This window comes from Ochotona curzoniae, unplaced genomic scaffold (genome assembly GCF_017591425.1).
Source record: "Ochotona curzoniae isolate NIBS_2020 unplaced genomic scaffold, NIBS_Ocur_1.0 contig_2754, whole genome shotgun sequence".
NCBI classification, from domain to species: domain Eukaryota; kingdom Metazoa; phylum Chordata; class Mammalia; order Lagomorpha; family Ochotonidae; genus Ochotona; species Ochotona curzoniae.
Window position 1 is genome coordinate 2,187,469 of NW_024465582.1, and position 14,090 is coordinate 2,201,558.

The 14,090-nt window shown below is 55.1% G+C and overlaps 1 protein-coding gene across 1 annotated transcript; it reads right to left on the bottom strand.

The window, feature by feature from the left end:
- Positions 1 to 7,561: 7,561 nt before the first annotated feature.
- Positions 7,562 to 12,478, bottom strand: MED10 (mediator complex subunit 10). The gene is made up of 4 exons (XM_040977384.1): positions 12,288 to 12,478; positions 11,452 to 11,535; positions 9,919 to 10,021; positions 7,562 to 8,114 (listed from the first exon to the last, which is right to left on the bottom strand). The coding sequence occupies exons 1-4, from the start codon at positions 12,407 to 12,409 to the stop codon at positions 8,016 to 8,018; spliced, it is 408 nt and encodes a 135-aa protein (XP_040833318.1). The 5' UTR covers positions 12,410 to 12,478; the 3' UTR covers positions 7,562 to 8,015.
- Between the last annotated feature and the right edge of the window lie 1,612 nt (positions 12,479 to 14,090).

A 14,090-nucleotide genomic window follows, 5' to 3' on the forward strand; every position in this document is an offset into this window, starting at 1 on the left:
TGGCTTTACCCACTACATCACAAGCGTACATCAGAGAACACATCTTAAAGCACAGCACGCATGCAAAAGCCTTCCGAACTTCTCCTGACCCATGCATTTCCCTTGTGGGGAGCAGGGCTGGGGGAGGGGCAGCAACCACATTCGCCCTCGCGCCTGTCCCACCTAACGGCCTCACTCCCATCAGCAGCGCCATTTTCCTCAGGCGGTCATCTCACAAGTTTTTACCTCTTCCTCTTTTACTCTTGCCAACTCCAGAGTCAGTAAATGAGCTATCTTGGGCGCATACATCTTAGAAATGACACAAAGGATGAGGAAGCTTCCTCCTTCTTCCTCTCCATCCCAGGTGCGTTTGTACACCAAGGTGGCCAAAGGTGACCACACAATGCACCCTCCAGGCTCGCTCTTTTCTCATCCATCACAAGATGGAGTAGCACATCTTCAGCGTGTACTTAATGCCTTCACCAGGTTCCCTGACTTTGTCAACCATCCCAAGATAGAGAGGCACATCTTCAGTGCATCCCTGCACAGTGATTGTCCTAGGGCAGATTTCACGCTCAACATCCTAAGCCTGCCACCAAAACCAGCATCTAACAAAGTTCCCACCCAGCCCTAACCTGCATTCTCACCTGTGCCACCCTCAAACCCACATCCTCAACACCCAGGGGAGCTGTTTCCCCACGTTGTCTGGGAGTGAAGTCAGCACACAGGGGCTGTGGCCCAAAAGCACTGTTCCTTGAACCCAGGGCTAGAGCGCAGAAGACCATTACAGGCGTGAGCCACTGTCCAGGGTCCTGAACGGGTCTCTTGCCTTCAACAAGCTCTTTCACAGGGCTGGACAGGGCAGTGCTCAAAGCCAGTGCACAACACATGGGTGGTAACATTATTGCTTATAAAATAAGTGAGTGAAGGAGCCAACCCAAGCTCCACAACCAGAAGGTAGGAACCCAGGGCTAACGTCATGCATACTCAGAAAATATGGAAATTAGACCAAAAATAATACCTTCAAAGTGTGGGAAAATGCATTCTGCATTCTGCTCACTTCGCTAATTTCAGCAGGTGCCTCCTCCCAGGCTAGAGAAACCACCTCAGAACATATGCTTGAAACACGGGTAATTCCACCCAGAATATGAATTGCAACTCTACAAGCCGTGTCATGAGAAGTATCTGCATTAGTACTGAGGTAGGTTGTGACAGCATCACCATAGCATTCGGTTCCGATGGAAGAGCTACCACAACAGGCACATTTCTCGTCATTTCTACGACTGCCGGCATTACTATGAGCACTGTTGACATGCACTTCCCAGATGGTGGATGGAATGCTTTGGGGTCTTTAAAACTTTTTACAGCAACTTCCCCTGTTGGCATGAGTGTGAGGCGCCAATTTGTCCATTGCATTACAGCATGAGTGTCTTTCAGAAACGATGTTAAGCAAAAAGGTTGCCAACTTAGCTTGATGAGACTCAAATTTCAAACACCATGCATGCTAAGGGGTAGCCCAAGTTCCTGCTGGCTTGATGCTGCATGGCCAAGCTCGTAAATGTTCAGCCACAGCCATCAACTGAGAACACCAGGCAGGGGCAACAGTGGGCAGCAAGGCTCAGCTGTCCATGGCTGTGCTGAAGGCAGGGACACCTTCAGAGAACAAGACAGGGGTGGTGGGAAACTGACCCATGGTCTAGCAAGACACAAAGCAGCAGCTCTGATAGACACACACAGCAGAGACCTGACCGGCAGGGGACAAAGGGGGACAGTGGAAGCTGAGGGAAGAGGACATGCGACAGCTCTAGGTCATCCTGGGAGTGCAGCAAGAGAGGGAAGACTGGAAAGGTCACAGTGGCAAGGATGATGAACACACACAGTCAGCACCGAGCCAGGTGTCTGCTGCAGTCACGACAGACAGTGCCGGGTACCCAGGAGCAGTGTCTAAAGGACGTGGCTTTATTCTTCCAGGGTTACAGCAACAAACCATTCAGACCGAGTGGCTTGAAACAACACACATTAGTTCTTTCACAGCTCTGAAGGCTCAAGTCCAAAAGCAAGGTGTGGGCCAGAGGGACACATTATTATCTGCAGCTGGAAGGGAAGGTCTGTGCCAGCCTCTCTTGCAGCTTCTAAGAGAAGGGAAGCACTTTGGTGTGGAGAATGTTAAATAAAACTAGCCAGTCTCACATCCCTCATGTGGGTACCTACACAGACATGTCATGGAGTTAGAAATGCTAGGAAAATGTTCACAGCTAATTTCAGCAGCTTTAAAGTATAGACAACACATGATTATTGACGGGGATCATCACATGGGACAGAAGGCCACCAAGAGTTCTCTCCAACCTTAAGGAAGCTCAGGTGGTAGACATGCAAATTAACTAGACTGAAGCTTTCCATAAGTTACAGGCATAGCTGAAAACCCGACTGTGGATATACACAACCACTAGCTGTCAATTAAACATGTATAAAGAAAAAAGCGCTCAGAAAGTGAGTGCTTTCTCTCTGACACATTCAGCATTTATGTAAGGGATGTGGTTAATCTGGGTAGCTTCTAAACCACTGCACTTGTTAAAACTGCTCAGTGAAGTGGCCAGCACCATGGTATGGTTCATTAAGCTTCCACCTGAGGTGCCAGTTCAGTCCCAGCTGCTCCATTTCTCAATCCAGTTCCCTGTTAAGGCCTGGGAAGCAGAAGAGGTCAGGCCCAAGTGCTTGGGCTCCCGCACCCACACGGAAGACCACAAGCGGCTCCTGGCTTCAGCCTGGCTCAGTTCCAGCCACTGAGGTCGTCTGGGGAGAGAATCAGCGAAAGGAGGCTCACTTTCTTTGTCTCTCCTTCTCTCTCTGTAACTCTGCCTTTCAAGTAAAGATAAATAGGGCCCGGCGCGGTGGCACAAGTGGTTAAAGCCCTCGCCTTGCACGCCCGGCATCCCATATGGGCGCCGGTTCTAATCCCGGCAGCCCCGCTTCCCTTCCAGCTCCCTGCCTGTGGCCCGGGAAGGCAGTTGAGGACGGCCCAAAGCCTTGGGACCCTGCACCCATGTGGGAGACCTGGAAGAGGCTCCTGGCTTTGGATCGGCATAGCATTGGCCGTTGCGCTCACTTGGGGAGTGAATCATCGGGCAGAAGATCTTCCTCTCTGTCTCTCCTCTCTGTATATCCGCCTTTCCAATAAAAAAATAATAAAAATAAATCTTTAAAAAAAATCTTTAAAAAAAAAAGTAAAGATAAATAAACCCCTTTTTAAACAAAAAAGTGGATCAATGACTAAAGCGGAATACACTTTGCCAGCTTAGGAGTGTGCAAACTGTGTGACTGGTCTCACACAGCTCCTCTCCGACAAGTGGCTGTCACACTGCATGAGCGATGTCCTTTAGCCAGGGGTCTGTTGCCCTTTAACTCAAGAGCTTCCTTCTGGAGCTGGGATTCCAACGTGACCTCAGCGCTGGCCGGCAGACAGCAAGGAGGGAGCAGTGCAGAGAGACTCACAAGGGCCTCGCTCAGAGCTGCTGTGCCGTCACCGGCGCTCACAGCCGCTGCTGTGGCTGCCAGCGTCACTGCTGTCGCTACTCCTGTCATGGCGTTTGCTGTCGCCGCTGCTGCTGCCGCTGTCGTCATCACTGGTCACACCTGCTGTGGCAGCTCTTCTGTCTGTGCCTCCTGTGCAAGATGACACAGGGTGTCCCTCGGCAAATCCTGGCAGGGGGAGAGATTCCTAGCAGGGATGCCCAGGCTTACTAAACACACTCTAGAGGACCACAAGTCATGTCAGCCTCTCCAGCCTGCGCCATCTCCTCCCCGGAAGACGGCTGGCAGGCATTCCCAGAGCTGCTGGCAGGCAGTGGATGGGGCAGCGAGGGTCCTCCCCTGCAGCCGTAGGGGTGGGGCAAGCTCTGCCCACAGCTGCACTTGAGCACCGGGCCCCCAGAGGGGTCAGAGAATCAGTGTCCACTGTTCTAAGCCAGTTTTTGTGGTCAGTTGTCACAGCAACCACAAGAACCTCCTAAAACTTCAATGAAATGGAATCTGATGAGCAAAATCCAGGGAGCCTGGGAGGCAGACAGCTGGGGTAGGGCCTGCACCTCAGTCTCTGATGCCCTGGGGCTCTAGAAGCTTCACTGAGACCAAGAAGCAGGGAGAGAAACTCTGCCTCCTAAATCCCCAGCACCAGGCCCTCAGGAGGGACCAGCAGACCTGGGCGGAGCAACCACGAATTTCAACAGACCAACAGAAGCCTGGGATGTGTTTCCCTCTCGCCACATTCACTCAAGGCAGATGGATGGGTTTAATCAGAGCTGGGATGTCGCCAAGTGAATTAGAAAAGAAAGGCACAAGAACGAGGGAGATGAGACTGCTTACAAGCAGCGAGAGGAACTGCAGAGACGGGAAAGGAGGGGGTGGGACGAGTGGTCAGAGGGACTCACGCAGGGGGTATCCGGCGTGGGAGATGGTAGCCGAGTGCCAGGAGCCATGGGGGCCACTGGAGGAGATGGCCAAGGTGGACTAGGCAGAAGCAGCATCCTCCAAGAGCCTGAGAATGCAAAAGTGGCAGCAGGAAGGGAAGTAGCACAGAGCACTGTGGTCAGGCCCCCACATCAGATGGGGCATGGATGCTTCTGGGAGAGGTCAGAGTAAGCGTGTCCTTCTCCTGGAGTATTCTCTGGGTCCCTATGTTGTGAAATCAGGACACCTGAGTATCCATGGTACGACACTCACCAGGGAGGTCAACAGGTGCCCAGCTCCTGTGAAGCCCCCAGCCCGCCCATGGCCAGTCCCTCTGCCAGGACTGGGTGCACAGGCTCAGCCCATTCTGTGGCCCTCTTGGGCCCCCAGTGCTGCAACAGGCAGTCCTCCAGCCCAGGCACCCACCGGTGGCCTCTCACGCTCCTGACAAAGCCATCAAGATTTGGGCCAGGGCTGCAGCCTTCTCCCTCAGCTCATCTCCGCACACCTACTCAAGAGCACATTTCCGCCCTCTTCACGGGGGTGTGCACACCCTGCTGCCTCTGTGCAGGGTCCAGATCAGCTCCAAAGCCCAGCAGGCTACAGGCCTGAGGCGGTGTGAGACCCAGCAGAGCCAGCCCGCCTCAGATACAACGGCCAAGGCTCCACCCAGATGTCCTCGTGCCCACCAGCTTTCTCCTCCCTCGTTTCTCCTTAAGGCACCTGCAAGGCAGACACAATGCCAAAGCTGAACGGCCACCAAGACAGGTGAGCTTGGATCCTGACTGATGGGCGTGAGCAGCCACAGCCTTCATCTGCTGCCCAGGGAGAAATCCACCCCATCTTTTTAAGTCATTGTTAGCTGAGTTGTCCCTAATTTGCAGCCCACAAAACCTGCAAAAAACAATGAAGGACAAATGACTGGAAAAAATTATGCATGCACACACACACACAATTGACACATAATTAAAGGTACATTCAAGTGTGCTGAGTTACGTGAAAGTGTGCTTAAATATTAGGGTCTTAATTATATCCTACATAACACTGTTTATCCCAGAACTGTTAACACCTCCAAGAAAGGGGGACGCTGCCCCCGAGGGCGGTGTGCTGCGTGGCTGCCTGAACTCCTGGGGCTTCACTCTGTCACAACATCCCAGGAGCTGCCTGCAGAGCAGAACAGTACATGAGGAAGCAAAGGTGGAGGACCCAAGACGCCCTGGGCTCCAGCAGCACCCTGGCAGCCACGGGAACACTGGGGCCAACCTCAGCTGTAGCCTGTTCCCTCATTCCAAGCCAGACGATGCTATCTACTCAGCCAGAAATCAATAACCCGTAGGTGCGGCCTTGCTCCCTCTGCGTGTTCAGTGTTCAGCTGCGGGGTGCAGCTGGCCGCCCCCTGCCCACTCTCATCGCCCTGGTGACGGCTCTCCTGTGCAAAGGGCAACTTCACCGCCCTTGTCCGCCTGGTTGGTCTGCACCTGTAGCAGGGCCATGGCTAATCTGCCTCCTTTCTGTCCTGGTTTGCGTTTGGGTAAGGAAGTTTCACAGGAAATAAGAAATGGCTGCAGCCTTACCTGCAGTACCCTGCAGCAGGGCAGCTCTCCCCGTAACATCCAGGGAGTCAGTTTTGGAGGCCCTTGGAGGCTCCCTGCATTGCCCTCCTGCTCCTCAGCTTCATGGGCTCAGCGATCACTGACCAGCTGCACAGACGTGCGAGAGGCATGGCGTGCACAAGACTAGCGTTGAAGCTTAGTCAGCCTCCAAAGCGACCACACCGACTGTTTCCTGTGTCCTGCCGTCTGAGCCCTTCCGTGTCCCCATCAGCCCTCTGAGGTACAGCCCTATGCAGCAGAAAATGTCCCAGCTAAGCCCAAGCCCCAGGCCACACTATGGACCCACTCTGACAGCCCCTGTACTCCAAGCACGGAGTGCCCCTCAGCAGACAGGTCAGGGAGCTAGAGAAGCCTGACCAGGCCTCAGGACCCCCCAGGTCACAGGGCCCCCCAGGGGGGACATCTATGCACCAAGCACCTTTTCATTTCTTCCAAGTTGATTTGATTTTTTTTTAACTTGAATTAGGACAGGTTAACAAAGAGAGAAAAGTCTGCTGCTTTACTCCATAAATGACCACAACAGCCAGAGTTGAACCAACACAAATCCAGGAACTTCTCCTGGGTCTCCCATGGGTCCCAAGGCTTTGGGCCGTCCTCCACTGCTTTCTCAGGCCACAAGCAGGGAGCTGGATGGGAAGTGGAACAGTCAGACATGAACCAGCACCCACATGGAATCCCTGGCACTTGCAAGGGATAGATCAGCCAATTTAGCTATCATGTCAGGCCCTTTTGTGCCATTTTAAAAAAACATTCTAGAACCATGTGAGCAGCTGTGTCTACTCCTCAGACAGCAGCACTCCTCCAGTCACACGACGGGGACAGATCCACGCAGCTCACTCCTGACCAACGCCTGGGAAAATGGCCCACCTCAACTCAACCTGACTGGCATTCTTCTCAGAGATTCAAGGACACAAAGAGGAGACACGGGGAGGCCACAGCTTCCTGCACTCTGAGCTCTGGGAAAAGACACAGTCAGGGAGGCCCTCAGCAAGCCAAGGAGACCGGAACAGAAACCAGCTCGAAAGCTGCCTGCAGCCCCCAGCACTGTGAGCAGGTCAGTCTGCTGCAGGAACTGACTCGGCCTGCAGCCCTCGGATCTAACAGGCCCAGAGCAGTCGGGAGGCAGCACGTCCACAGGACAGCTTCCAGCCCTGTCCTTTCGTCTGTGACTCAGTGGGTCTGAGTGGACACCCAGCCCCACACAAGCCCAAGCAAGGGATCTGCAGGTCAGCCCTGGAACACACTGCCCGGGTAACAGCCCAGTGCCTTCTGCGTGTATGAGAAAGGCGACCCTCGAGGCCCCAGCGGCCTGCTGAACCAGCAGCTGTACCGTGTCAGGAAGCCATGTGCTGCAGCGCTTGTCACAGCGACAGAAGAGCTGACGGGAAAAGCCAGGACGATCCAACCGTGCTTCAGCATCTTCCTGAATGCCAGGAGAACCCGTTCTAGAAGTAATAGCGGACTGTGTTTATAAAATACACTGTATGACCATGTCAAGATGTCACAAAAACAATCACAGGAAATAAACCATGGACCATGTCCGGACTTTATTAAATGCATATATCCCACTGAAATCCATACAGAGAGGCAGTTAACAAATTCTTTAAGCACTACACTTGAAAACGCAAAGCCAACTGAAGTCCTTTCCACATTTAGCCCATTCTCACTTTGTCTGGCTTCCTGGTATCACCGAATGAGCAGAAGGAGTCCACAGAAGTACCCAGGAGAAGTTGCAAAGTTCCTACCTGCCCATCTAGTAAGTCCAGGGACCGCCTCCCTGTGTCCCGTGCACACAGAGCGAGCCAGACTGCCCCGTGGCCCGGCAGCACCAGTGTGAAAGTCGCAGGGTGGCTGGGCGAAGCTCCTGCCCTCCTCTGGCCCTGCCATTCCCAAGCCGAGTGACAAGGGCGGGGAGGCCAGGGGACTTGCCGGCATCAGCCCTCACAGTCACCACGATTCCCAGAGGGGACGAGGCACTTAGGAAGGGGGGTGGTCCTCCCCCCGGATGCTGCGATACTTAGCCATGTCTTCGGGAAATACTTTGGAAAGCTCTTGAATCAACAGGCTTTTAAATTTCTACAAAGAAAAACAGGTACTGTCAAAATAACTTCATGTACAGCTCAGCATCCAAGTTAAAGACTAACGCACCCCTTCTTCCCCAGGGCCCCCCCACTCACGGCCCCCTAAAGCAAGGAGGCCAAGCTCCCCTCCCCCAGGCTGAGGCTCTGCGCTTGCTGCTCCCCTCACCTCCCATGAATGCAAGCCAATCACAGAATCACACGCAGTTATACTTAAGGCACAAGAGCACAGGATGGAAAACAACTTGTCTCAAATGAGAAGCAAGCAGCTCCTGCAGGAGCCAGCCATGATTAACTGAAGCACAACAAACTCCCTCTATGCGGAGCGCGCCACAGAGCTTCACGCTCTATTCCAATCTGCACTCGTCCCAGTTCTAAACGCAGCGGGACAATGGCCAGCACCTGAAGCCCTTTCTTCTTGGAAGCTGTCCTATAGGCACCACAGAGACAGGAATGCAGACAGCATTTCAAAGTCCACTTCCAAAGGAGCTCTTTGCCACACAAAAGCACCACACAGACACCGGCATTTAATCACGGGGCCACTGGCAGATGCTAACTACAAACTGCAGCGTGGGACCTGCACACCTCTGAGAGATTCAACAGGCAAAGAAAGACAAATGTACAGCCACAGCACTCGCCCCTGCCAGCTACCACATTCACGGCCGGGGCACCTGAGCTCAGCGGGCCTGGTGGAACGGAAAGCCACATCCCCTAGGGACCAGCCACTGTGCTCCTGGACAACAGTGACTGCTGGACACAACCCACTGCTCTCTCCCAGCCACCACAAGCACCACACGCACCATCAACGCCTCCACACCTCCACAGGCTGCCGCTGAGACTCCAGGATGTCTTCAAGGCCACACTGAGCTCCACAACTGCTCAGCCCCAAAGCCAACAGTGAGAGAAGAGACAGGTGCCACACTGCTGCCTCAGAGCAAACGTCCTAGTCAGAGCCTGCTACCTGGCACCCCAGGACAGCAGACCAGGCCCTGGGGGCTCTGCAACTGGACTTGTAGCAGAGCCTAGCCCTGGGGCCTGCCCGAGAGCCAGCAATCTCTCCACCACAGCCGTGAGCACACCCACCAGATGTGGACCCACCAAACAGCAGCACCAGAACACTTAGTCCCCAGGGATCCCCAAGGTTAAAGTGGCCACGGAGAAAACCAAGGGGCACACCAACCAGCACTGACCAGCAACAAAGCCACAAGAAAGGCTGCTCAGACCAGAGACGGTGGCTGGGTGAGAGCTGCGAGCTGCACGGGAGAGGCAGGCACAGTCGCCGCTGCAGGCCGAGGTCCGAGTCACAGACTGGCAAGAGGCCAGTGCGACCCAAGTGAAGGAGGGAGGCAGCAATGCGAGCCACATTCGGGCCAAGAGCACCAAGTGTCGTCCTCACGTGTGGGGTCTCTATGCCTCCCGGAAGAGCTGACCAGTGCCAGCAGACACAGCACAGAGCAGAGCAGGCAGCAGACGCCAGGGACACACAGCGGAGGAAGACATGAGAACCTTCTCTCAAATGAGCACAGTACAGGAACAGCTTTCAACAGTTTCAACAATACAGAAAAACAGGAACCATCGATACAATCAAAGGGTGGACATGAGACCTTCAACAAGTGAAAACAGCCAGCCGGGGACAGCAGCTGATCGCAGGAACTCAGCCGGACCTCCTCACACAGACCACCTGCCGCACTGTTTATTCTCCCTACGTGCAGTGGGTACTGCGGCCGCGAGCTAGGGCGCTACCGAGAAGCCGACGTCTACCAAGCAGGGCAGCGAGGGTCTCCAGGCCCTGGCCGTCTTACCTTCATCGTGTCGATCTTGCCTTTCACTTGCTCGTTCTTAGCTAGAGCCCTCTCCAGGCACTCTTTGGTGTAGAGCTGCGGGTTTCGACCCTGATCTATGTATCTAGAAACAGGAAACAGCCCCATTAGCACACCAACAGTGACACTTCCTCTCACAGTGTTCTGAAAACCCTGGCAGAAGAACAGACACATTATCCACCAACAGCCTCACACGAGCTCCTCGGGGAACAGTGTCCAAGGACAGGACAACAAGAAGCTCTCACCTAGGGGCCGGCATGGCACGGCCTGCAGGGCTGGCACGCCATGGGCCCTGGGCTCAAGCCCCAGCTGCCCTGCTCTGCTTCAGCTCCCTGATAATGCACCAGGGAAGGCGGAGGACGAGGGTGCAAGTGCGTGGGCCTCTGCCACCCTCAAGTGAGGGAGTTCGAGACCCTGGACCTCAGCAGGAGCCAGCCCAGGCTGTCATGGTCATGTGGGGAGTGACCCAGTGACGGGGATGGCTCTCCCTCTGCTTTGCCAATACATAAATATCCTTTTTCTAAAAAAAAAAAAAAAAGATTCATTTTTTTCTTGGAAAGGCAGATTTACCAAGAGAAGGAGAGACAGAGAGAAAGATCTACCATCTCCTGATTCACTTCCCAAGTGGCCACAACAGCCAGAACTGAGCTGAGCTGAAGCCAGGAGCCAGGAGTTTCTTCTGGGTCTCCCACATGGGTGCAGGGTCCCAAAGCTTTGGGCTGTCCTTGATTGCTTTCCCAGGCCACAGGCAGGGAGCTGGATGGGAAGTGGAGCAGTTGGGACATGAACCAGCACCTATACGGGATCCCGGTGCATATGAGGCAGGGATTTAAACACTACACTACTGCACTGGGCCCATAAATATCCACATTTAACCCAAGCTGCCACACAGGTGCAGGCCTGCTCTCACACTCCTCTGACTGCTCGCTCCACCAGCCATTTCACCCCTGAGGGGCCTGCGCCTGCGTGATTCACAACATCCTCCCGGCACCCTGTAAGTGGGGTGCTCTCAACCACCAGACCACGATCTGGGCCTCGAGAAGGCGAGGATGGGGCGGCCAGTACAGCGGCCCACTGCCTCAGACCCTTGGAGGAGGAGCTTCCTGGCTGCCAGAGGGAAAGGATGGGACGGTCACAAGCATGGGGCCCAGCAGCGGCGAGCTCAAGATAATTTTACAAAATGCTCCTGATTTCAGAAGCAAGTGTGGGAACTTAACACTCCACGACTCTGCAAACCTAGGCAATTCCCAGGCCGTACTCTCCAACGGAAAAGTACACAGGTTTTCTCTGCTCCAGGCGGGGAAGGTATGTATGCACAAGCACATGTGAAATTCCTCCACAGTTGCATACGCAGATCACGCGCCAGCAGCCGCTCCTGGACCCCAAGGGGCCGCTCCCTCCATGCTCACACCACCTCCTCCAGACAGCCCCCCTGCCACCCGTCCGACCTCCAAAGCTGCCAGGTCCCCTGGCATCTGTCCCATGCCCAAGAATCACAGCAGGAGTGACACCTACTCAAACACTTCCAAAGGCACAGTGATGTCATGAAGCTGCTGTCTGCACTTATCGATGTCCTGCAGGCCTGTGACGATAAAATTCCTAGAGGTGCAGAACCAGAGCGCTGGGTCAGTTCCCACGGGGCACGGGCGACAAGAATGCCCTTACACCCAGACAACGCGCCAGTCCTTAGGCCAGCACGTTTTGGCCACCCTGCACCTAGCGTACAACCACCCCCAGCTCTCCCAGCTTCCCAAGGCGGAACCCTGCAGCTCCCTGTGCTGAGGGAGGGACTCGGCCACACATAGGCCGGACCCCAGGGGGCTCGGAACAGGGGTCCTGGAACAGGGGTCCCCAGAAGCCCAACTATCGCCCAGCTGGAATCCAGTCTCCAGACAGACCCTCCCCACCGGAGCCAGGACAAGGGTCACAGGCAGCTCCAAACGCAGCCCGTCCCACCCAAGGAGCCCAAGCACAACCCTAGCCGCCCCTCCCCACACGCTCCCCTGGACCCCCGACCCCTGTCCCTCACTCCCCTAGCCCGGGACCCCCGCTCCCTGGACCCCGTCCCCCGCTCCCCTGGAACCCTAAGCCCCGTCCCCCGCTCCCCTGGACCCCCGACCCCGTCCCCCGTTCCCTGGACCCCGTCTCCCGCTACCCTGGGCCCCTAACCCCTGTCCCCCGCTCCCCTGGACCCCCGACCCCAGACTCCCAACCCCCGCTCCCCTGGACCCCGTCCCCCGCTGCCCTGGATCCCAGACCCCCATCCCCCGCTCTCCCGGACCCCCGACCCCCGCCCACCGCCCCTCAGGCCCGCTCCGGGACAGGTGCTCCAGGCCCCAGGCGCCACTCACAGCTTCTGGTTGAGGCCGGCCTGGCTGCTAGGCTGGAAGTCACTGACGATGATGCCGAGCTGCCGGATGTTCTCCACGAACTTCTCCAAGTGTTCCTCCAGGTGGTCAAACTTGTCCCCCATTGCCACGGCCCGAACCCAGCTCCGAGAGCGCCTCTAGCTTGGCCGCTTCCTCCTTCCGCCCGGGTCCTCCTCCACTTCCGTTTCCTCCGGGGCGGGGCCTGAGTGTTGGGGCGGGACCAGATCCGTGGGCGTGGTCTTAGTGTAGATGTGGGGGCGGGGCGGCCTGACGTCCCTGAACTGGCGGTGCCAGCGTCGCTCCCCGACTCTCCAGTGGGCTGTATTGAGCCAGGAAGAGAGAACTGAACCTGGATATCAAAAAAGGCAATTGGTAAACGCTAACCTGTAGGGGAAAAGTAACAAAAAAAATTTTTTTAAACCCTCTAAAGGAGACATAAGCCCTAACAGCTTTTACACTCCTTTTTTCTTTTTTAATACAACGTGTAAGAACGGATTCAAACTTAAGCAGATACTTTCAGAAATTAAAAAGTTATCAATGCAGCCTAGTTAGTGATGAAAAGGGATGTAAATGTAATGGCAGAAGACAAGACCAGTGCAACAGAAGCAAATACAGGTAATGCAAAAGTGAATTCCAAATGAGATGTTAGCAAACGGGTATGAGAGCTGTGGCACAGTGCCTTTGTGCTCACTGGGGCACCTGCATCCATATGGGAGTGTGATTTGATTCCTGGCTACTGCTTCTGCTCTGGGTCCGTGCTGATGCGTCCCGGGAGCCAGTACATGACCCTGACGGCTCTTATGCCTGGGGCCCTGCCACCCCTGTGCGAGACCAGGATGGAGTTCAGGGCAGCACTTCAGCCCAGCCAAGGCCCAGCCTTTGCAGATGCCTGGGGAGGGAGTCCGTGGGCCTCGTCCACTGCCTCTTGTGCATTTCCTGTTACCTGGCATAGGCTCCATTTCTCAGAAGAGGTTCCCTGGAGATCTCCACTACTGTGCCCTTCTCCAAGGGCGCCCTGTTTGTCGACAGCAAGTGTTCACTATCGGGGATCCCTTGTGTTGGTTCCCTGAGCTGCTGCACCAAATTGCCCCACACTGGGAGCTGACTCAGCATGCCCACTGTCTCTCAGCTCCTCACCCTGCAAATCTGAGCCCAAGGCATCAGCAGTGTGGCACCTCCTGCCCCAAGGCCCCCGGGATCCTCAGTGGTTCTTGGCTTGTCCACCATCACTCAAGTCTCTGCCTTGTTCTACCTGTGGCTTTCCCCCCTGGGTTTGCACCTGGGTCCAAGTTTCCCCTTGTGCTAAGATCCCGGTCATGTTGGGATGGGTTGCCCACATGAAGACACTGTCTGCAGGTCAGGTGCTGGGAATGGGAGTCCAACTTGACTCCGCCCAGAACAGTGCCACTCAGCCTTAGTGCTGCAGCCACAGGACCGAGTGATCACGGATCCAGTCCATGATCTAATGCATTCTTATAATCTGAGATGGATCAAAGCCAATCTTCACTTCCATAAATGTATCTCTTCTCCTCCTTTTGTCATTGGGCAGAGGTAGGAGAAAGAAGCTTAGAGTCCAACTTCATTCTTTTTAAGACTTATACATTTGTTTGAAAGGCAGAGCTACAGAGGACAGAGGCAAACCAGAGAGACTCAGAAAGGAACATCCGTCCTGTGCTTCACTCCCCAAATGGTTTCAATGGCTAGGATTGGGCCAGGCTGAAACGAGGAGCCTTGAACCCTTTCCAGGTCTCCCACACAGCTAATCCAGGTCTCAAGCACTTGGGG

Coding starts and splice junctions, on each gene's coding strand:
- MED10 (XM_040977384.1), bottom strand. CDS start 12,409: ATGGGGGACAAGTTTGACCACCTGGAGGAACACTTGGAGAAGTTCGTG. Junction 11,536..12,287: donor GCCGGCCTCAACCAGAAGCT/GTGAGTGGCGCC, acceptor CTGCACCTCTAG/GAATTTTATCGTCACAGGCC. Junction 8,115..9,918: donor GCAAGATCGACACGATGAAG/GTAAGACGGCCA, acceptor TTTTCTTTGTAG/AAATTTAAAAGCCTGTTGAT.